Source organism: Pezoporus wallicus, unplaced genomic scaffold (genome assembly GCF_028554395.1).
Source record: "Pezoporus wallicus isolate ANWC-B61680 ecotype Strahan unplaced genomic scaffold, APGP_CSIRO_Pwel_v1 contig_227, whole genome shotgun sequence".
Classification (NCBI taxonomy): Eukaryota; Metazoa; Chordata; class Aves; order Psittaciformes; family Psittacidae; genus Pezoporus; species Pezoporus wallicus.
Window position 1 is genome coordinate 4,560,565 of NW_026635704.1, and position 23,628 is coordinate 4,584,192.

Sequence of the window (23,628 nt, forward strand, 5' to 3'; positions counted from 1 at the left end):
CGGGCTCATACTAACTGCTATGTAACTGCCAACATATTAAAACACTTAGAAAAATGGAAGATGTTCTAAACTCAGAGCAGCCTAATTCTGCCTTTGTGGACACAACTTCCCTTCCTCAGTGACAACATTTCATGGGGAAAAAAGCCAGTAATTGTATTTTGGAATACATATTCACAGCAAACTACTAAATGGTAACATGTCTGCTGCCAACAGCTCAACTCAAGCCGTGTACCGCTTACTGGTCATGCAATTTCCTTCTTCCTTATTCATTTAGTCATTAAATCCATAGTAACTTTTCATGTTTCCTTTACTGGACTGAATGTCTGGGGAGTAAGCAGCCCTAGAGAACGGTGCAAAAGGATGAGATGCAACTGCAATTAACAACTGTATTTTGGTATCTAAGAGAAGACTCATGTCCTGGGTTCAGCAGTAGCAGTCATTTTTCTCCTTCTTGGTAGCTGGTGCAGTGCTGTGTTTTGACTTTCGGCCTGGGAACAGAGCTGATAACAATGACGTTTTGGTTTGGCCAAGGACTTTGTGAGTCTCATGCTCTGCCAGGGAAGAGTGAAAGCCGGGAGGCAGCAGAGACAGGACACCTGACCCAAACTGACCAAAGAGGTATTCCATACCACAGCACGTCATGACCAGGATGTAACTGGGAGTTAGCCGGAAGGGCTGGGAGTCTGCAGGGCTGGAGAAGGTATTGGTCGGTGCTTGGTCGGGCTGGGGGGGGCGAGTTATCGGTTGGCTGGTGGTGAGGGGAAGTGAGTGAACGAGTTGTCTGGTTCGGTTTAAACCATGACAACTGAAAAGGTGTTTTTTTGCTTGTTTAATATATAAATTACACAACATAGGCCCTAATGTACCTACAAGAGCTAGGCAAATGAAACTTGGAAGAAAAGTGCCCCATACATAGTGTTTTGTTGGGCAGCCCTTCTAAGAAGTTTGGATTTTATCCATGACAGCCCACGTGCTGAACTTGAGAAGAAAGCATGAGTTTTTCTTTTTGCCCAAATACCATTTTCACAATGAAAGGCTAAGCTGAAAACCTGGAATGTAATAAGATTAAAAAACAAGCCCAGAAACTAAAAAACCCACCAGCCCCTAAAGAACAACCAACCCCCTCCAACTAGCAGCCATTTCATTATCTGTTGAGCTTAGGTGATAGAAATCTCACTACCATACTCGTAACGTTTCCCTACTCTAAACTACAAGATATAGTACTACATTCTGAAAACCAGTATAGTCGATACTTTCAAATTAAAGGAAAACAATCAGAACAGCAAGGATGAGCATGGCTGTACCATTTGAGCAGAAATAAACTTAAAACGTAGTGTTGAAACTTCTACTAGTTAGCCTTGCTTACATGAATTAAAATTAAAAGACAAGGGAAAAAAAAGTTTTCAGATTTTATACATCTTTTTTCAACCAGGTGCATTTAATTGCAACCAGTAGGCACTCCACCAAAACACAGTATTTGCAATCCCCATCTCTTTAACCGAGAGAGATTACTTTGGCCTCAATATTTCTATATTACAATTTTCCTGCTTCAAAACATGCAGTTCATACATTTTACAGTTTTACTGCCATAGTCGATGCATTCTGGCCCAATACACTCACAGCAGGCGTTGTGAAACCATCGGTATTTGGAAGCTCCCATGGACTCGCAAGAGATCTTGCACTGATGTATTGACATGCAGTCATCAAAATACACCACAGTACACATGTGTTCTAAACCAAGAGGGGGGAAAAATTTGGTTTAAAGGGTCTTGAAATATTTTTAAAGGTTAGTTAAAAATTAATAAAATGTGCAGCTTTTGAAGGAGGATTGGAAATCATCATGACTGTAAGGCATACAGAAAAAAAGGCGATAGTGAAAGCAGAGAGAAGAGGCAGAGAGCCAAGGTGAAATCTATCAACTTCAAGTTTTCAGTGTCTACAACTCAACCTGTTGTCTGCTCTCCTGCTGGACTCATTCATTTCTACAGTCAGAGGCATGAATATTTGGGGGTTTGGCCCTCAGTTATAAGATATACCTTCTCAAGCAGAAGGATGGTCTGTGTCAAAACAACAGGAAGGCATGTGTCCTCTGAAGGTAATACCAAGGTATCACTTTCACAGTTACCAGCAGTTGCTATATACCATCATGAAAAACTTAAAACCCACTTATTTTAGTGTAAATGTTTCCTCCTTCCCACCCCCCAACTCCACAATATTCTTCAGCCACATTAAATCACAGAGCTAGAGAATCCAGTTTTCCTCAACTTGAAACTGCACACTTTTTCCTTCGTTTTTAAGCGAAACCACTAGTTTTAGTACTAACATTAAGAACCCCCTTCTGCCTAAATGCTGACTTTATTCTTCTAACAAACTTGAAATGCCATGAAGTTTGGTGTTGCAGCTTCAAACTGGAGCTGAGGCATTCACAGCTATAGAACAAAAACATCCTTCCCAAGTCTACGTACAGATTGTACCAACTTTCTTTTGTGCTGACCAGGTGATTACACCGTACCTTTGTTCATCCTCCAAAGGACTTGAATTATATTGTATTTACTTACAGTATTAACTTGGCACACTTTGGGGAAAAGCACAACTGTGAGCTGTCTGCACATATGAATATCTCACTTGCACACATCAGAGTTGTGAGTGGGAGATGTCAAAGGGCTTTCTAACCTATTACTGCTTCTGAAGTATGGATCCAGGAGAAACATCCTGACCTACATTCCAACGTGGATTAGAAAAATGTAATCCAATCATAAATGGTAAACCAAGACAGGGTGGGTTGTTTTTTTTTAATGATTACAGAGATACAGAGAATGGTGAGTAACCAAAGGACTCTCAGAGCAGTGCAGCTGTTAAGCATACTGTTTATTCAGTCTCTTATCTGTAAGCAAGTCTTGGGACGCTGATGTGCACCAGAACCTCCCCTTTAAAATTTGGGTGCTCCATACATTAACAGCCTCAGTAGTAGTATGCGCATCTCATGGCAAGCTCTTAAGGTGCTTGGTGAGGTCCAAAGGTGAGTCGAGGATAGCAAGGGTCTCCATCACTTTACAAGTCATCAGATCTATGCAGTCAGCTTCCTCAGTACCAACAGATGATCTGTGTGGTGCCCATGCTTTCAAGCATGTGGCAAGAGACAACACAACATGCAGGAAAGCATGATACATCCAACAGCTTTTCTTTTTCCTCTTTGACATCTGAAAACCCTTTTAAGACCAATCGTTTGTTAAAACGTTTTTGAGGGACCCTGACTACTGTCAAACTGTTTTGCCACTACCTCAACAGCTGCAAGAGGGTCACAGGACATGCTACCAGCCTGCTGAAAGCAAGACAGTATTCACTACCTTGTTTAGGTCTGAACTGATGGACACATCTTGCAGATGGACAGTGCAACAGGCAGTAAAGATTTTGGGGAGGAAGTGCAGACCCACAGCTGAAGCAGAAAAGCTGTACTGCAGGTAACGCTGCAGTTGTCCAAGAAATTTTGGAGTACCTGAAGCATTGCTGAGAATAACAAAGTACGTTGTGGCTGTGTGAGTCCTGTCCCATTCTTCGCACTTTGTTTCTATGATTCTTTATAATAGAGCCTGTGGCACAACAACCAGAGGAAGAGAGTTCTCAAAAAACAAACCTCTGCCTAAAAACAACCAGTATATCTACAGCAGTATTTTGTTCACAGAGGGGAGAAGGAAAGAGCAAAATGGATGTGTATGCTTACATACCAGCCATGTATATACCTAAAGTGCTTGGCCAAAGCTGAAAAGTAGTAGGGAGATACAGCCATGACAGCCTTGAAGGCAAGAATCCACATAGAGACCATACAGAAGCTCTATCTTCTTATGGAGGACACACTTGGCAACATTCAGTCACCAGCAACAAACAGCTCAGATTGCCAGCGTCCCAAGAGGAGCAGACACCACCTGTTCTCAGGAGTCCCAGACATTCCCAGGTATGTTCTGCTCATTCCTCACAGGAGGTTTTCAGTGGAAGGGTAGGGTCAGAGAAAGTAGAGGTGAGTCTCCTGGCAGCATTCCTCATGAAATAAGCACCAGCAAGTGTCCTGTCGGTCATACAGTTCAGTGCTAGTGTGCAAGTACAGGATGTTACAGAAGCCTCTAAGACACATTCATACTCTTTGTACCCTCCTGCTTGATACCACTGCACTTCTTTGATAGTTTTTTTACTAGTTTTCTTCTCAAGTTTGACCTTAAAAGCCATAGGTAGGGTCAGTCTTAGAAGGTGACAGCTGGAGGCACAGAGCTTCTATCTCCAAACAAGCAATCCAGGATAATCCAGAAAGATTAGATTTCTTTCTGCAAAATCAGCTTTTGAGATGCCATCTCCACGTGACTGACCTAGTCTCTGGACCATCTTGCAAAGGCAAAATGACTCCTGGCTCACTCTAGACAGTAGTAGAACTCTTTGAAGAAACCAGAGCCCTCTCCAGGGGGTTGTTAGAAGAGTTCACTGCTATCATGTTGATCACTGCACTCTGACTTGTAACACACAAGAAGAAAGGCTAGGTCAGGAAAGCTTGTCGGGAAAGTTGTGTACACTCTGAGGTGGGCTAGCTGTTCCCAGCACTTGCAGGCTGTCTTCACACCAGAGAATGACCAGTGCCCTCTGTGTTAGAAGACATCTGTGCTCTCTTTCATGTTAACCTCATCTGTGACAGCCTCTTCCATGTTAGTACCAGTTCAGTAGTCCTGGAGAAGCCTAGTTCATCAGCTAATGCCTGCTGGAATATGAAATAAACCTTGTGGAAGAAGAGCCTGTGATTTCTAGGATGTAAACATCAATGACACTGAACTGAGAGACTGAAGACCTCTCTTGGGGGAAAGGAGGCCGGAGGATGAGCAGCAGCAGGTCCATAACCCTGGCAAAACCAGATGACAGCAGTCAGGTCCTGTGAGGCTGGTCTCCTTGACCACTCTCCCAAGACCAAAATGGAACCAAAGCCAGACATTAATCTTATTAAGGTGGCAGCAGCATTAATTTTGACCTAACTGTAGGAGGAAGTTTATTTCCACCTGCACACAAGCCAAGAGGGTTAGGTCCTAAAGGACCAGTCCAAAATGCTGCGAAGGGGAGAGAACAGACCGTACACAGCAAGCAAGAACCAGCAGCAGATCTGGCCGGTTCCCAGCAGCTCTTGTAAGCAGCTGAAGGACATGTGCCGCATCTTTGCTACCAAACTCTTTCTGAAGTCTCACTCACTCAGACACTTGCCAGGTCTGACTGAGTCAGACTGGCCAGGGTGCTCTTTCTTTGTCACAGGACACTCCAGGTCACATCCTCAGCAGTGCCTGTGTAGAGGCTGAGTTACTGAAAGCAGGAGAGTTCCTCACCTCAAACATTAAATCCCTCTTTATAGGCTGCAGAAACAGTTACACAGGGGAGAAATATACATACCTACAGGCTCAGCTGGGATTGTGGAGAGTATTTAACTTGTTTCACAAACCTAATTACACAGTCATCGCTCAGCTCCCTCAGCGTAGATAAAAAGGATGTTACTTGGTACAGTAACATCTCTTTCGTTTGCGTTTTGCCAATTTTCACGCAGTAAGGACTACAGACTACAGGTGTGGGGAGGGATAAGGATGAAGCAGCATTCTCTTTTCTTCCAGAAGGTGAACTTCTCACCTATTTCCACACACATCCCCCCCCAATTCATACTCAACAAAGGCTGCATAGGAGAAAAGAATCAATCAAGTCTAATTTCAAAATGGCCAGAAGAAATAGACTTGCATTTCTGCCAGGTTTTGCTATGATACTGTCTGTGCTGCAAGTGAGATCCATATCAGTGCACTATGGAGGAATTTAGCAACTCAGAGAAGACAAAACAACTCCGTTCTTGCAAGTTAAGGAAAATGCTTATCTACAAGATGAGAAAACTTCCCGAGATAGTGGCAGTTCCCTGCATGCAATCTTTGAAGCTAAAGGTGCTATGTGAGTTCAGCTGTCTGATGGTCTATTTATTGATAGCTCTGAGAGTACTTTAAAGAGGCAACTGTCCATCCAGCAGCCAAACCATTTTATGCCAACCAGAACTCATAAAAATAATTAATTGTTTTAAATAAAAGTCTTCCTAGAGTACCTACAGAGGCAGAAGCCACTTTAGTGGATTACTAGCTCTCTTCTACCTGGCTGGCACTGGAGGGGAGCAGAAGTGCAGAGCAGACACCATCCCCTATGTCACCAAGCTGTGTAAGTCAGAAACCCTTAACTACAACACAGATTTTGTTTCATCAGTTGCCAAAAGATTATCTAGTTCCCCTTTCTCTCTCGCCAACATCCTGTCATCATCTGAAACAATTAAGCTTATTTAAACATCTGAACTCACAGTTCAGAGCTCTGAGGGTACCAGCTGAAAGTAAAGCAAAAAGAGTAAAGTATGACTGTAGCTCTAGATTAACAGTCATTGCAATCCTCTCTTAAGTGTCAGAAACTACTGATACAAAGAACTACAGCAGCTCCAGCAGCACACGCATACTTTGGCAACTAAAATGTTAAAAAGTCAATTCACAGGAGGAAAGGGAAGACACTCATTAAGATAATAATGGGGAAGTTCAAGGTCTGGCGGCTGGGCTCACAGCAGGCTGGGGCGAGAAAGGAATGCTTTATATCCCACCACACTCCACCTCCTCCCGGATCTACAGCCACCCTCCCGGGGCCAGTGGCTTCATGCCACTCAGGCACAGAGCTTGTGGGCTCCTGGGGCTGGTGCTGCTTTTCCTGGCACTCACCCAGAACTGCATCGAGCGAGCCTCGCATCCTCGACCAGCTTAATGACAACCCCTCAAAAGTAAAACCAGAACTGTGTTACACAACGTAACAAGGGGTATTTGTAGGCAGAGCCTTTCTGAAACTGGGGATATATTCCAGAAGTTAGCAGAGGGACTACTGTCCCCTTACCAAAATCTACCTCTCATTAGCCTCTTCCTCATTACTGGTTATGCAGTAGGCTGCTGCCAGCACACCATGTTGGAGTGAAGCACACAAGGAGCCACGAAGAACCACAAAATGGTGCAGGCACAGCCCTGCTAAAGAAATCATAGAGCATCTGTGTCCCTGCTTACAGGAATACTCTTTCTAATCCCTGAATATTACAGCCTTGAAGACAACTGCTGAGCAATTCACCTTAAGGACTTCTCCATTTGCAAGATCTGCCCTTAAGCCTAGCAGCGCGGCTGGGGAGAAGGAAAGGGTAAAGAGATGGTCTTCAGTTTCTTCCACTGCAGGCTATGCTTGTATGTACTGCAACTGAGCCTGACACATACACATGCACAAACCCAGCCTCTGTTCAAGTGATTCTTCCAACACATGCTAGCTTGTTAAACCACTGATTTGATTGCGTGACTGAATTTTCAATAGGCAGAAGCCATCAGAATCCAGCAACTTCCTGGGCTGCCTCCCTGTGCCCATGCTCACAAGGCTCTTTAGCCCTTGACCTACTACCCCTCCAACTTTTGGTTACTGCTTCATCAATGATCTCATCAAGTAAGTGTTAAGAAAAATGCCACCCCACGGTTCACACAACATCCAACACAAGCAGTACAACTCCCCAGATGTCCTTGCTTCCACCATACTACGCATCAACTGACCAAGGCCGGCACCCAAATTTTCTTTCCACCTTCTCTGTTCTCAATGCTTGAATCATCCACATTTTTATAAGCAAACTTTAATGACTTCTGAAAAAGCAGAGCACTAGAAAGTTACCTACACTGTGACCAAGAAAAGAGACTCCCAAACAGGCTTACATATTTAGATACTTAAAGTATACGATGTTGAAAGCCATCTTCTACTTTTTCTAGATCTTCACTGATCACTAAAATGGAGTAGGCACAGCCAATGATTACAAGAACAGCTCTGACATTTGTTTCTGTTCTTAGTGTCTACTGAAACCTGAAAACCAGTGGCATTTGGTAACTATTTCCAAACATAACTGCTGTTTTTGGACTGTCATCATTCCAGCAAAACCTTTTTCAACTTAATCTCTAATACAGTCTTAGTAAGTGAAATGAAGGAGACTTTTGACTAAGAAAAAATTGCAGTATTATGTATTTGCCTGTTGTTAAACTCAAAACTCCTCCACACCCTTGAGATGAAATTCAAATTCCAAGTTTAATCCAAAACTATCATTAGCCCATCCTGTTGGTATGGTAGTAAAGGACTGACAGAGAACAGCCATCTGGGCTGCAGTAGTTAAGTACAGTGGAATATTTTGAAGATTGTTCTAAGCATAATTTTTTTTCCCCCAAGTATAATTTACCTCTTTAAATACTGTAGTGTTTGCACACAGGGCTTTTTGTGGCTTGCCATTTAACATGGCTTTTTGCATCATTCTCATAAAGGCAAGCAAAGGTTTTAATAACGTCAAAAACATATGAATGAGATGCTTTCTGACCATCTGGTTTCCCAGTTCTGGAGTTAATTTATTTTTCTAATGTGTCTTAACCAAAGGAAATAAGAGATGTTGCATTATGGTCCCATTTAATCAACAGCAGTCCTACTCAGAAACGTAACTAGGTCAAAGGTTCACAATGGCATGGCAAAGCAGTGTGTCCATCAATTAGGGCATCTTTCATTGGTAAGATAAAAGAGCCATCACAATAGAAACATATGAGGTAATGAATATTTAAAAGTGCGTGTTGGGAAGGAAGCAAAGCATTAATTACACTAATAAAGCAAATCAGATTCTCTTTTTCCCCTGTTAAGCAGCAATTTCACTATGAACTGTTTATGAGATTCTTTTAAGTCTGATGTAATGATATGCAGGGAAAAGTACTTCAGGTTCAGTATGGAAACCAAGAAGCAGAGAGGATTTTTCTTTCTTATGCCACTGCTGTCACTACTTCAAATTTCTCATCCTCTCCCTCACTCCCCAACAATAGTCTGAAGTCTGTCCTCTAAAGTAAAGGTAAGAATACAAAAACCTTGATATAAAAGTAAGAGCAATGAGTCCCCAAATTGCTTATTTTTAAGAGTGTCTGTCACATATCCCTCCTCAGCCTAAAGAGAGATCTTGCTAATCTTACTCAACTCTACTACAAACCATCCTCCTAAAGAGTTCAAGTTATGCCAACTCAGATGGAAGAAACAAACACCTACTCCAGATACAACGGTTTATGGCACATGGCTTTCTCAAACCTCTGAAGCCATGCATTTCAGTTGCCTGCCTCTGCACTGATACATGGTTTGGTTTCATGGTTTTTTGTCTGTCCTGTCTCCTAAGATACATGTAACTGCTTATGTGCTGGTGCATGCAAAATAACATGAACAATCTGCCTCATGCCACAGGACGAACTGTAGATGTAACAAACTCATGTGGTTCAGCATCTTCTAAGATCATCAGACACTTTAACACCATCTTCCATGTTCCTCAATACTTTTGCCTCGCTCCTTTTGTTACTTCATGCTCAAAATTAGACTGAACTTTTCACTTTCTCATGGGAAAAGAAGAAGCAAGCACAGACAAGCATAGGGTATGCACCAAGAAGGCTCCTGGAAGAGATGAGAGGAAGGACACTACACTCATACCTTTGTCACTAGAGTAAGGTGCGTGGACATTGTTGCTTGGAACAGAGACGTTCTGATGCTGTGGCTGGTTCACTGTTTCTAAAAAGGAAACGAGGTTCTCGTGGTGTGACAGTTCTTCTGCCACGGGGAAGGAAACAATATTCCAGTTCAGCTGAGTATCCCCTTCCGTCAGGGCTCGGAAAAGGGAAGGAATTGGTTCATGCAACTCCTCAACAGTGCTCTTGGATGTTGGAGGTGTGTCACTGTAATTGCGAGGATTGCACATACCTGCAGAGGAATGAAACAATAAGTTACACGAAACTCCCTGAACTCCTCCTTGAAACAGGCAGGAATACTTAGAACATTTAGAACAGAGCCCTTTCATACATATTGCACTCTCAGCTCAATAGCAGAACTGCCACCAAATACAGCAGGAGGAGATTTCTGCAATGGCAGGTTTCACATCTCTGCAGACTTCCACAAAACACACCTGTAACTTGTGAGATTCAAGTGAAAAGAAAAACCTCATCCAAACAGCACTTCACTTCCCTTTTTATGCTAGAATGACAGTTTAGAATATGAAGATCTCAATGGAAGGTTTGTTTTCCCTGGGGAAAGAAACAAAGCACAGTATAATCGATACTAGCATGAATCTGGAATGAAAGCTTGCGACTGGATGAAGATAGTATCTTGACAAGTCCTGAGCTACATGAAACTTTTGATCACAATTCAAGTATTTGATCTCACCTGCTGCAGCAGTGCACTAGATCTTTTTAGTCATCTGCCAGAGACACCAAGATCACTGTCACAGAATCATAGAATAGTTAGGGTTGGAAAAGACCTTAAGATCATCTAGTTCCACCCCCCCTCCCATGGGCAGGGACACCTTACACTAAATCATATCACTCAAGGCCTCGTCCAACCTGGTCTTGAACACTGCCAGGGATGGAGCATTCACAGCCTCCCTGAGCAACCCATTCCAGTGCCTCACCACCCTAACAGGAAAGAATTTCCTCCTTATATCCAATCTAAACTTCCCCTGTTTAAGTTTTAACCCGTTACCCCTTGTTCTATCACTACAGTCTCTAATGAAGAATCCATCCCCATCATCCTTATAGCCCCCCCTTCAGATACTGGAAGGCTGCTGTGAGGTCTCCACGCAGCCTTCTCTTCTCCAGGCTGAACAGCCCCAACTTTCTCAGCCTATCTTCATACAGGAGGTGCTCCAGTCCCCTGATCATCCTCGTGGCCCTTCTCTGGACTTGTTCCAACAGTTCCATGCCCTTTTTATGTTGAGGACACCAGAACTGCACACAATACTCCAGGTGAGGTCTCACAAGAGCAGAGTATAGGGGCAGGATCACCTCCTTCGACCTGCTGGTCCCGCTCCTTTTGATGCAGCCCAGGATACGGTTGGCTTTCTGGGCTGCAAGGACTGAGCAAGGAGGGAGCATTACTTTACCTGCTTAGAGATAGCCCAGATGAACCTCGTTTTACTACTCAGTTGGAAGGGTCACCACAGGCAAAATGCTTGTTTCCAGCTTACCTCTTCATTACTTTTCAACATCTTTTGTGGTATCTTTTTTGAAACTTTGTAATCTTTTCTCTGCCACTTCCTACAAAGTATTTTTGTGATGTGCAATGCAGGTGCTAGTTTTTCATTAACCATTTAAACACTAACATAACTAACATTTGTTACTAGCAATGAAACTGAAGGGTATCTTTATTTAATCTAACACTGAAACAATCAAGGTTAGAAAGAAAAGTTGTATCTGCATAGGTAGTTAAACTCAGAAGCCATAAAGTACCATTAGAAGTCACCTGGCAAGAGACACACAAATCCATTTTCCTCATGTACATCTGGATAACATTTTGGATAGTTTCACAGACACAGTTTTAGACGGCTACAGCTGCAAAGCACACCAATCCTTAAAGTATCAAAGAAATATAGGACATAAACGTTCAAAGACTACCTGTTCCATACAACCTGTTCCACACAACCCATGCATCTCCTGCCCTGCAGGTACATTAGGACTCCAGCTTCAGAAACCATGTTTAACTGGAACCTTATACAAACCCCCAATCTTTTCAATCTAAGGAGGTGCATTTCCATAATGAACAAAGCAGAGGAAAGTTCATCCGTGATGATGAGTATGAAATCTGGCAAATCCTAAGCAAGTGGTTAGCATTTCCAGTGTTTAATAACAAGAACACCACAAGACAGTCTGCTCCTATAAAAAGGTCTTCAAAGACGTTCCTGGACTCACTGCTTTAACTAAAGATTTCTATCCCTGCATTAATGCTTCTTAGTAAGCACATGGAATATTCATCATACAACTGGAATAAAGCATGCCCAGCTGAAAATGAACTGGGAAGATATCAAACCAGGTAAGGGTTTTGTACAGATACATCAAGAGACATACTTTAGCTGATGTCTCTGTATGAACATTGTGAAATGGAATCCAATGAGCCTTTCTAGGGGCCCCCTCTGTTAGGTGGGATTCAGAAAATAGATTTCGCTGGTAAGAAGAATATACATGAAAAATAACACCCAGATTGTTTATTAGAGTATTGCAGAATGTGTATGAGTTTGTGTGTGTACCAATGCACTATGAAAACATTACCTTAAGATGGTAACAAGAAACCATAGCTCATAGTTTAATGGATAACTGCTCGTTCCACAAAGATCCTTCCCTCTATTTTAACAAGTATTTTAATTACAATTATATTTATATATAATTATTATAAAATTAAAATAAAAAACATATATGAGCAGCAACTGGTCAAGAACAAACATGTCTACATTACCTCTTTGAAATGGATGAGAAAATGCAGAAATGGGCTATTGAAATGATGGAAGCAGACAAGCCTTTACAGGAGGGACTAGAAGAGCTTAATTCACAAAGCTTAGAAAAATAAAGGTCAGAGGAACCTGTTGCTGTTCTCCCTCCTCCAGTCTCATTTTCCCCGTCAGATAAGGGAGATAACATCCACACAAAACACAGGGCATTAAAGTCAGTGCTGCATGATAGGAGGTAATTCCTGACTTCAGAGCAGACATGACGTGAAAGACACGACAACCCATCTGCTTTTACATTAGACATGATCAGCTTTTAAAGAGACTTAAATATCAGCTCAAGTATCATCCAAGAACAGTCTCCAGGGAGCTGGGTATGGCATGCACTCCTCTTTCTTCATTTGAATAAGGGTACAGGAAGGAAGACCCTATGCTAAAGAGAAGAACAGGACTATACCATAGAACCAACAAGGTCTGAGGCACCTGCAAAACCATCAGGAGATGGTTTAGTATACTTGGTACTGGAAACTGAACCTGAAGCCTCATCATCTTCTGTCCTGGATAACACCATGGGAAGAGCAGCACAACAAGGAGTAAGTAATCTGCAGATTTAGGAAAAAAAAAAACAGCCACTTGTGTGTGGAGTTTGCTTGCTTTCTTTACAATCCCTAGAGGCAGGTCTTTCCTCTCCCTAGAGGATACTGGCATACTATGCCTTGATTTCTACAGCAAACAACTGTTCTGAACTGGGAAAATAGTCTACTGTCCTATTCCTTACTCTTATGACTGAATATGCCAACACAAGATGATGCTGGAAGGGCAAAGGGGATGGGAGCCCAAGATCTAATATAAAATACAAACTCTAGGGCCTCTTTCTAAATGTATATCCTCCAGAGGTGCAGGGGCTGAAAACACTTTGTGCCTTTGGGGAGAATCACACATGCGCAGGACCATGCCAGTCCACTGCTTACTGAAGAAGAGTAAAGCAAAGGTAAGCTAGCCAGAGCCAAAGAGAAAGCAGGATGTCAGAAAGCATATTCACATCATGATGGAACAAGAGAGACAATGGGCTGAAAAGGAGCATTTTGACATTAAACAGCTTCATGAATTCAGACAAGACTCAGTCAGCCAGAGAAGCTGAGAGCAGGTACAACACTCAAGATGCATCCCTTTCACGGAAGCCAGAAAGATTTTGAATGGCTGCAGAGAGAGATTTCCAGCAACCACAGGAGGACAAAGCCTTCCAATACATTTAAACAAGAGATGGAACTAGAATACATCCTCCACAAGCAGGGGCACCATTCATTTTCAAAGATGTGGGCACTCTAAACACTACCTGTTAGTAATAACACTGTTCTTGTTATCCTACAGCTAATCCCACAGTAGGAACTTGTATGCCTCCTTCTCATCCTCCACAAAGAGCTTTTTTTGCAAATACAAGAAAGATGAAAACTTTGGCCATGGCTATTTCCTATTAGTCCCGAGAATCCACAAGGGAACTGTAACCTAAAATTGTCCCTGTGTGGTATCTGTCAGTACACTTTGCAGTTAGAAACCTCCATATGGCATCCAACCCCATGAACCACGTGCTGCGTAATTTCCTCAAGATGACGATTCAAAAAGGAGTTTATGTTTTAGAGACAAAATTAATAGTCAGTTATGATGACATTAACCAAGAAAAACCTGGCCTATGGCCACTCCACAAGGCAGATACAGCCTTCCAGTGTTTGGCTCCCCACAGTAACTTATTCAGTGCCCACAGAATGAGCTGCAAGATGTTTAAAGCACAGATCCTGTCCCAGTGTTTTACTTCTATTATAAGACTGTGAGCTCAGCACGTAGCAGGAGAAAGCAATTTAAAATAGAAGAAAATCCCAAAGAAACACAAACTTACCAACGCAGTCACAGCACTCATCCCACAGGGTGCCCAGGCAGAGCATGCACTCCTTGCAGCAGGAACAATTCCCTTCCCCAGGGCGACACTGACATAGCTCCTGAAAACAGAAACTCATTACAGAGCAGCAATCCCAGATGTAAAATGTGAACACAGCAGAGCAATTCTTTCTCAAGCCACAACTCAAATTACAGCATTAAAAAAGCTTAGTGCTCTAATACGGTACAATAGCTCCAGCCAAAGAACTTACTTCAGTTTACAAAAAAGAACTTTTGCAACTCTGGGTTTGTTACATTTTTTAAAGGTGACATTCTGAAGACAAATCTGAAGTCAGCATTTAGAAGAGGAAAAAAACCCTATTAGAAGCAGAGAACGGTTTGGGTTGGAAGGGACCTTAAATATCACCTAGTTCCAAACGCCCTACCACAGGCAGGGACACCTTCCACTAGACCAGGCTCAAAGTCCCAACCAGCCTGTCCTTAAACACTGCCAGGGATGGGGCAGCCACAACTTCTCTGAGCAACCTGTGCCAGTGCCTCACCACTCTCACGGCAAAGAACTTCTTCGTGATATCTAACCTAAATCTCCCATTTAAGTTTATTCATGGGAAAGGTGTGTGCACTTCTATGTATGCCTGAATCTGCAAGTTCTTTGAACGTTTTCACAACAGGCAGTTCAAAGAAAGATGTTTCTTCATATATAAATAGTGTGTGTATATTATAATTTAGCTAAAAAAGTTACTGTAAGCCACATGCACATGCTCCAGAAGATACATGATGTCCACCATCACATCTATTCATGGGTTCTCAAAGGAACTTACTCAGTTAAGTCACCTGACTGCAGGATTTTGTCCAGTACTAGTGACCAGATTATTTTCCCCAACCATGTCCAGCTGATTCCTTTTTGCTGTTACCAAAGACTTCTGCAGTCTCCAGAAAGTGCAATGGCATACACACTTATTTTTCTTTAACCATTATTAAGCCAAAAAGATAGAACAAGCAAGAAGACAAACCTTTCTCTTCGTATCACCTAAACCTGAAGGCACTGGTTTAGCAAATCTGCTGGAGACTTGTGGACCTCAAAGCCTGGAAACAGCCTACATGGATGAAGAAAATTCAAAAACCAGGCAGTCTCCTTCCCTCTATCTCAAATCCATACTCGTAATTCCACTCTGGCCAAAAGACTGTGGCTACGTGGCAATAACACAGGCTTGAATTACACCACCGTGCAAAAAGTGGACAGCCAAGAAGTCACATTTGGTTGTCCTAGGAATTTGGTTGTGATGACGTCTGCCTTACTATCACATTACGCACAACTGGTGAGAAAAGAACATCCCATTACTGGAAACACTGACCACGGGATCCTTCCCACCCTTGGCTGTACTGGAAGAGTCATCGGCAAATCTCTGCTGTGCACTGGGCCAGGGAGAAGGTGACTCCCATCCTTGCTCTTTGATCTCGTTCTCCAGAGGCAGGGCAGTGACATGCTGTGGTGTGGTCCAGAGACCCACATGGACAGGAGGGAAGGGCAGGAAGAGGGTTTGGTGTGAAATTCTCCCAACCTGGAGTCACCACCAGAGGCTCCACCTCAGGTAACCACAGCTGGGTCAGGGACAACACTCTTTGCAGGCAGACACAAACATCATCCACAAAGTCTCGCTGTAGCACGTTGGGAAGAAGCCAAGGGGGCAAAATTCCACTTTTTAAGTGGAAATTTGTTAAGAAGCATCAGGAAGGGGAGAAAGAGACATTTTGATACCAAACATTAGGAGCGCATTTGCTAGGCAAGGCACAGAGATGCACCTGATCGTGTACAACCCCTGTTCTCTATTTGGCAACACCAGCAAATGCAGATGTCCACTGGCTGTAGGTGCACAGGGACTGCCTCTCACTCACACCAGCTCACATGAACCAACAGGAGACCAATGAGTGCATTTCGGAGGGAGAGGCCAGACCAAGGTCTGGCTAGGGGATGGGGTTTAAGAATACAGCATATGAAGCTGCAACACTGCCCGTTCTGAAATAAAACTGAACAAACCCTAAAACGTGCTGCAGGCATGCTACAATGTCTTAATGTAGTATAAATGCATCGACTTCTTATTTGCCTTCCACTCACTTCATACCAGATCATAAATCTTCTTGAAGCCCACAAAGAAACAAAATTCACAGACTATTCTATGCGCTACGTAACGTGCCTGCACACTTTAATGTGAGCTGTTTGCCCCACTGACTGACCGAGCATGAACTGCTGCTCCACATGCATTTCTGCAACATGCAGCCTTCGTGAGTCTTGGATTTTTATTTACAGAGGGGAAAGCTTCCAAGATTTTTTTACTTCTGCATCCTCAGAATTTATTAATGCCATCTATTACTGCGCTACTTCCAAGTGAAAGATGAAAAGCAGGCTTGTTAGTAAGAGATACAAATTTTTCCACAAGAGGAAACACCACAAACTTAGAAAGATGACTTATGTGAATGAATGATGCACTTGCTAAATATTTATCTTACTGTTTGATAAACAGATAGATTGTGTCAGCCTTGAGAACAAAGAGCCTCAATAAAATAGCTTTAAAACCAACCATGAGTAAAATACTGTTACCTTGGCCAGAGAATACCGTTAACACATATTAGCATTAAAAATATCCTACATATTTGTTCATCAACAGGAAAACCGAGCAAACAACTTTACACTTATTAAAGACATTGCAACACCAACAAACCAGCTCGTGGGAGGAGGTGATTCTCCATACCCTATTAAATGTAATGTGCGGATCAAAGCCAGAAAATTCACTAAATTTAAGTTGTTTCAGTTTTCTATGAGTATTCTCACAGAATTAAACGCAACCTTGAGTTCCGTGTTTGCAACATAGTGAAAAAATGTCTGCTTAGCATCTCTGTGTGTAAGCATTATCTTGGGATGGCAGCATTACAGCTACCAGTTATTTTAACAAATTCATTTCATAGGTAGGGCTTATGAGCAGTGCAATTTTTTAAGCCTTTCTTTTATTATTATTATTAGTAGTAGTAATTTGGAGGGTGAGGAGGGAGGAAAGAGCAATGTAATTCATTTGTCTTCAATGCATTTCTTCAGCTCCCCCCTTCTCAGAGTCTGACAGGCTCTTCAGGGCAATAACTGTCTGTTCTTCCATATGTTTGCTTGCATGTACATGGTTTCCTTAACCACTTTTGAGTCCTTCTGCCTGACTCATCTCCACTGGATACTTGTACAGATACATCTTTTTAAAAGAACGCTAACATGAGACGTGGGTGAAGCGAGGCAGAATGAGAAACGTTCCTTGTTGATGGCTTGGGGGTGGCAAGGCGTCAGTGGAAGAAAATATTACTCATAAGTCAGCTTGGCAACTTCCCAAGCTGAACTATTGAAGGTGCATCGGAGAATGTATTTTGCTAGGCAAGAAATAAGCTTCCCAGTCTAAAAATACTGCATTGAATAGGAAGCGGGCATGTTTGTACAATGAAGACACTTCTGCTCCAGAGAGCAAATCAAGATTCTTACAAGGTATTTAACATCTGCCTGTTTTTCAAAGCTTTCTCTAAATGACAGAGACTGCTTTCTCAGTGCAGTGAGAAACAGGACCTGGAGGCATTGGCAACATCTCTGCAAACTGGAAGGGGGAGTGAAAGAAAAAGAGCTAATGTTTTTTTTCCTACAACAGTTTAATAACAGAAAGTTTCCTGGAAGCAAACCAGCCAGAACTGTTTTGTTAACCCAGCTGTGTTACCTACTACAGCGACAACATACACACAAAAAGTAGCCTTTGGATGCCTGAGCCCTGAAGTTAAGGAGTGGTGTTCATCTCATACCACAGGGTTTAAAAGTCTGGGAAACCCTTTCAAGCTGACAAGTTTGTACACAAGTTTAACAGGAGGTGAAGAAAAAGATGAAGAGAGGTTTTAATCAGAGCGATACCACACCAGCTGAGGTGACTTGCGGGCAGGTAGTGTTTGGGAGAGAAAACTCTGTTCTCCACAAAACAACCCCTCTTCAGAAGGATCTGACATCCATGTCTGAACTGCAGCACTGTTAGTTTCCTGCAGACAGCAGTAGTTTAAAGAGCTGTCGCACATGAGACAGCAAAGCTCGGCTTCCAGCACAACATGGACATACTACTCCAGCCTGACAACCGCAGGTAACTCTGCACTGCAAGAGCTAGCCTGGGGCTCGCCTCAAACCCATCTGCTATGAACAATTGTGGGAATGTCCCATCCTAGAGATTTCTGTCCTCAAGGATTTCCTCCATGTCGCATAGACACACTCCACCCAGCGAGCGTAGCTGGTCTTCTCATCTCCTCCACACATGGGAACATCACAACCACCCAGGCGTTCGAGTCAGCAACAGATGTGCTGGAATAAATACTGCAATACACACATCATGTGCAACCCAGCCTTGGTGGCCTACCTGAAGAGCAAGGTAACAGTCAGGTATTGACTTCAATGCTCCAATCCCAACGACATAGGAAGGAACTATGTTCAAAGCCTTCAAGGGAACTAATACTGAGGTCCCACTCTCTACACTCCCAAGTCTTAATCTACAACTCCTTCAACAACTACAGGAAGCCACAAAGGTTTTTTTGAGAAAGCTGAGCTTACACAGAGAGATGCCTCAAGCTATTTTCTTATAGGACTTTGCTTACAGAAAACCAAGAATTAGGCTATGAGTGCACCAAGGAAACTAAAGCCTCAAGATGTAGATGGAAAGCTGAACGCATGCAAGTTGTTGATCTCATGCTCTGTTTTGGATCTAACGAAATAAATATTTATGTAGGGACCACCCTTCAGCAGAGCAGCTCCAAGGAGTGGCAGCAATGACTGCACTGACTTCTAGCCATGCCGGCAAAAATATTTATGTTAACCGTATGCTTCTTCAGAGAGCAGGTCCTCTGTCTCATTATGTCTCTGAGACAGGCAGCCTTGCTTTCTGCATGCAGATACAGATGACAAACATCCATGCTCTGTTTGTTCCCCAGTTGCCTCTGAGTGACATTATCTTGGTCTCATTGCCAAACTAGAACACTAATAAAAACAGGTGAGGGAAAAATGTCATGCAATAGTCAAGAAAACTCACTCAATGCTATTGTAAGTTCAGATTTCTCCAGAAGAGTTTAAAGGGGAAAAAAAACAAACATGGATATACTCATCTGCTCTAAGTCAAAGCTTTAGAAGCCTTCATAGTGACAATCAGTCTGCCTGTTCTTCTGTAAGGAATGAATGCTGACAGGTATGTCACTCCTATTTGCAGGAAGAAAGCAGCCAGACAGGGAAACTGAACAGTGGCCTTCTGTAATCATAATCATACACAATTCACATGGTGCGGGTTACTTTAGGGTCTCAGAGAATTGCATACAGTTTTGATTTTAAGGAAATGCTTTAGAAAGGGATTCAACATCACCTATGCAAAGAGAGAGCATGTCTACTACAACACGTAAAGCAGTAAAGGGGTGTCTGCATGCACAGGGCTGTGTAGCCACAGAGATGCCAACATTATCCAAGCAAAGCAGAGTTATGTGAGCCACCTCCAGGCAGTGCTAAACCTCAGCTGATCCCAGCAGCAGGGACTCCAGCAGCATTAGCTCCACTTCTCCACCAAGTACTCTCTTCAGACTAGCTCATAAAAATGAAGTTTAAATGCTGACTGTCTCAAGCTTGGCTTGATAAAAGCTAAGTGATTACTTGGGAAGGAGACATCTGTGGGCTCCATCAGCATCACAGAAAAAGGAGGCAATAGGTCTCTCCTGTTTTCCCCTTCATCTGGACCAACAGCTTTCCCCCGAATCAACAGATCTGTACCACTGTGCTTGCTATTCAAACAGCTCATACATCCAGTGCACAACTGGCACCATACTTTTTAAAGGTTTCAGACCTAAAAGGTGATATGAAAAAATGCAACAGAAGGAACTTCTGAGAGCATCAATTTGTGGCAGCGCACAATGCCAACCGCACCAACAACAATACTGGCATTGTCTCTGGAAAAGTAAAAGCCTCTTTCTTGCTCCCTTATTTAACAACTCCACAGGCAATGGTGGGGCTAAGGAGAAGCAGCAATTCCCATTTCTGGGGGTTTTCTTTCTAAGCTATAGCAGTGCAGGCGCCAGACAGAAGACAGTTCAGCCTGCAGTCAGTCTTCATCTCACAGGATGGATTTGTGAATCCGACGAGTATTTTTATTTGTAAACCAGACAAATTTTATACAGAAGCCAATGAAATGAAGCAAGCATGGAAATGCTTCATGCCACTTCAGCACCACTTTTCAGACCGCGACCATACATTTACAGTAAGTAAGTGTACTAGCACGTTACCACCCCATGACGCTTGTGCTCTCTGCTACTGCCTTTCCAACTTACAAAGAAGCAGTTTCATTTAAAAGAAGCTGCAACTGACACTATCGAGGTTCCTTTTTCCAATACAGAGTCAAGAAGCATGCTCAATACACCACTGATAAATAAACACTTGGTAGTTACCAGACCCGCTTGCAATTTTGCTAGAAAAGACACTTTCGTCCTGCTGCCCACCATACCTTAGAAACACAAAATCTCAGAATCAGCTAGGGTGGAAAAGACCTTTAAGATCATCAAGTCAAAAAAAAAAAAAAAAAAAAAAGGAACGTTTCATGAACTTGTATGTCATCCTTGTGCAGGGACCATGCTGATCTCTGAATCATTCCAATTTCAGTATATGCGCTGCCACAGCAAGAACAACTCCTGCTTAACTCCTGCTGTAAGAGCAACCTGGTCTCAGTCTGTTTCTTTCACTGAAGACAGACACACAGCAAGTCAAAAACAGCATCTGGATTTGAGTTAAACATCTGTGTGGTTTGGGGTTTTTGGTTTGTTTGGCTCTTACGCTTCTTAGTGGACTCATGCTTTCAGAGCTTGCTCACTCATTGCCATTAGTAGCTGTCAGTCCCTCCTGATCAAAAAGCTTTCCTGAATGCACCTCAGGACAAGTTTTGCCCCTACTTGCGTTTGTTCTCACATGTGAGCTTTTAGAATCATAGATCATCCAGTTCCAACCCCCCTACCATGGGCAGGGACACCTCACACTAGACCAGGTAGCTCAAAGCCCCATCTAACCCGGCATCTTCTAATTGACTGTACAAACCTGATGTTGTGGAAGGCATCAGACATCAAGTACTGACCCTTTGCCTGGGCCAGGAGGGTAAAGAAAGCAGACAGATTGCAAGTTGAGAGAGTAGATAAGAACACCTCAGAAAGATATGGGAGCACTGTAAGCACATATGAACTTGTGATATTGCAGTTAACTTTAAAAAGTACAATTGCCCGCAGAAACCTTTGTAATAGAATGTCTGTTTCAAATTGCTGCTTGCTCGTAACATCACTAATAAAGAAGAGACTGAAAACTAAGAGTGTGACTGGAAGTGGCTTCTAACAATAACCCAGCAATCATAATCCTCAACTAGAAAATGTTTCCGTTAAGAAAAGAAACATGTCCATTGGTGCACGCACTTAACATTATCTATAAAATGGCTGGTAATCTGCATTTATACATGCAGGAGACCAAATTAGCTTCTTTAAAACACATTATTTAACATAGAATACCAGTTATTTGTATCACTGGATCTTTTCAAGAGGCAACTTCAGAACCTTGTCTTGAAACACATAAAAGCAAATAAAGGAAATGGGACTCATACCTGTATCAGGCATTTACTGACATCGCTAGCACAGAGAGCCTTATTGCAGCCTGTTGAGGACTGGGTCCACAGCAGGAAGAGAAGGATGGTGACGGTGGGCACAGTGATGTACTGCAACCTCATGTTTGCTGCAGGTGAGTGATTTTCACAAGTACTTCAACCAGCACTGAAATAAGAAACAGCAACTGAAAAGGCTATTGGGACACAAGTGAAATCCTGCCATTGCCTTCCCCTGCAACTCCTTCAACAAAGATTAATACTGGGTCAAATTGGGGTGCTTAATGTCAAACCCAACCCCTCCTCCTGCAACTAATTTGTTTATTTGAAGCTTTCTGCTACTGCACCTATGCATTAATGCTACAATAAACTTAAGGTGAACAATCTCAACTTTGCAGTGTCAAATATTACAACCTATAAGCAGTGGCGACAAAAAAAAACGCCTCAGAAGAGACAAGCCACCAGTGAAGACCTAATCCTGTCAATGCATAAAGCAGAAGGGTAGGTTTCCTGTAGTATGCCCTCAGGCTAAAGGTAGGCACAGGTGTGCAGGACCAAAGCTATACAGCAACCTTTTACCACGTGTAAGGTTAAGCTGCCGTGTCATCTTTAACCAGCAGTTAGATGTCACACTGCTGCTCAGCTCAGTCACAACGCTGTCGGATTCCTTCTTTGTTAGGTACAGACACCAATACTTCAAAACCATAAAGTTCCGGGGTCTCTGAATGACTTTCAAGAGCCAAACAAGTGACTGAAGTCAGCTGAAGACGAGCATCTGCTACTTCAAACAGGCAGAGGAGCTGGGCTGGTTCAAAGCATTCCACCTTTCCCCCTTTGTGCAAACCCAGCTTGTCGGCAGGTGGTATTTGTTACGAGCCCGGCGATGATTAGTGGTGTGCCACCGAGCTTCTACTCCTGCTCAGCATGTGCGCCCCCGGCAGAAGAGGACCGTGTTGCACTAGGCACTGTACCAACGTATAATAAAAGGCAGCCCATGTTTGGGCAAGCTTACAGTGAGCCTGTATTGTTCTCCTAAGGGGGGGGGAAATGCTAATGGGGCCCTGGATTTCTTTCTTTTGGTATCTAGAAATGTTCTTCTGCTTTATGAAGTGAAAAAAAAGCCACCACTCTGAATGAGCAATTGGCAAATATGAAAGGGAGAAAATAAGCCAACATGTAAGTAAGGCACGATCCGGACATTTAAGCCTGTGTCAGATTAGTCTCACAATGGTTATTAAACACTCCCGACCTCCCCGTGCTGGGCGCACGGCCATCTGTACCCATGCAGGACCGAGGAACCCCCCCATACGAGACCCGCTTGGAGAACACGGAATCCTTCCCCTTAGCTGAGGCACCGCTTCCTCTCCCTGGCACCCAGAGCAAAGGAAGCTTCCCTTCGGCTACGGACGGTTCAAACCCGCGGGTGCGAGTGCTGCTCTCCGGAGGGGCAGCCACCGAACGCGGGGCAGGCTGGATGCTCGGCCGGGTGCGCGATCCAGGCGCGTTTCAACACAGCACCGCCTCGGCCAGGGGCTGCCTTACATAAAGGGATCCCGAGAAGCGGAGCCCGAGCGGTGCCACCCCCACCGGCTCCCCCGGGGTGACCGGGCCAGGCGCGCACCCCTTCCCCGCGCTGCCCCCTCCTTTCCCGCGACTTTTATCCGGCGCCCCCCTCCTCCCGAGGCAGGACCCTGCCCGGGGCCGGCCCCGCTCCCCCTCTCTGCCGGGCTCACCCCGCTGCTGAAGGAC

General features: G+C 43.5%; 1 protein-coding gene and 1 pseudogene across 1 annotated transcript; both read right to left on the reverse strand.

Annotated features, from left to right (window-relative positions):
* Positions 1-1,394: 1,394 nt before the first annotated feature.
* On the reverse strand, positions 1,395-22,945 carry TWSG1 (twisted gastrulation BMP signaling modulator 1). Its single transcript, XM_057397474.1, has 5 exons — positions 22,459-22,945; positions 21,883-22,048; positions 14,214-14,313; positions 9,544-9,810; positions 1,395-1,731 (listed from the first exon to the last, which is right to left on the reverse strand). The coding sequence occupies exons 2-5, from the start codon at positions 22,003-22,005 to the stop codon at positions 1,550-1,552; spliced, it is 672 nt and encodes a 223-aa protein (XP_057253457.1). The 5' UTR covers positions 22,006-22,048; positions 22,459-22,945; the 3' UTR covers positions 1,395-1,549.
* On the reverse strand, positions 20,824-20,923 carry LOC130593014 (U6 spliceosomal RNA; annotated as a pseudogene).
* Positions 22,946-23,628: the final 683 nt, after the last annotated feature.

Coding starts and splice junctions, on each gene's coding strand:
- TWSG1 (XM_057397474.1), bottom strand. CDS start 22,005: ATGAGGTTGCAGTACATCACTGTGCCCACCGTCACCATCCTTCTCTTC. Junction 9,811..14,213: donor TGAGTGCTGTGACTGCGTTG/GTAAGTTTGTGT, acceptor ATTCCTCTGCAG/GTATGTGCAATCCTCGCAAT. Junction 1,732..9,543: donor ACCTTACTCTAGTGACAAAG/GTATGAGTGTAG, acceptor CTCTTGGTTTAG/AACACATGTGTACTGTGGTG.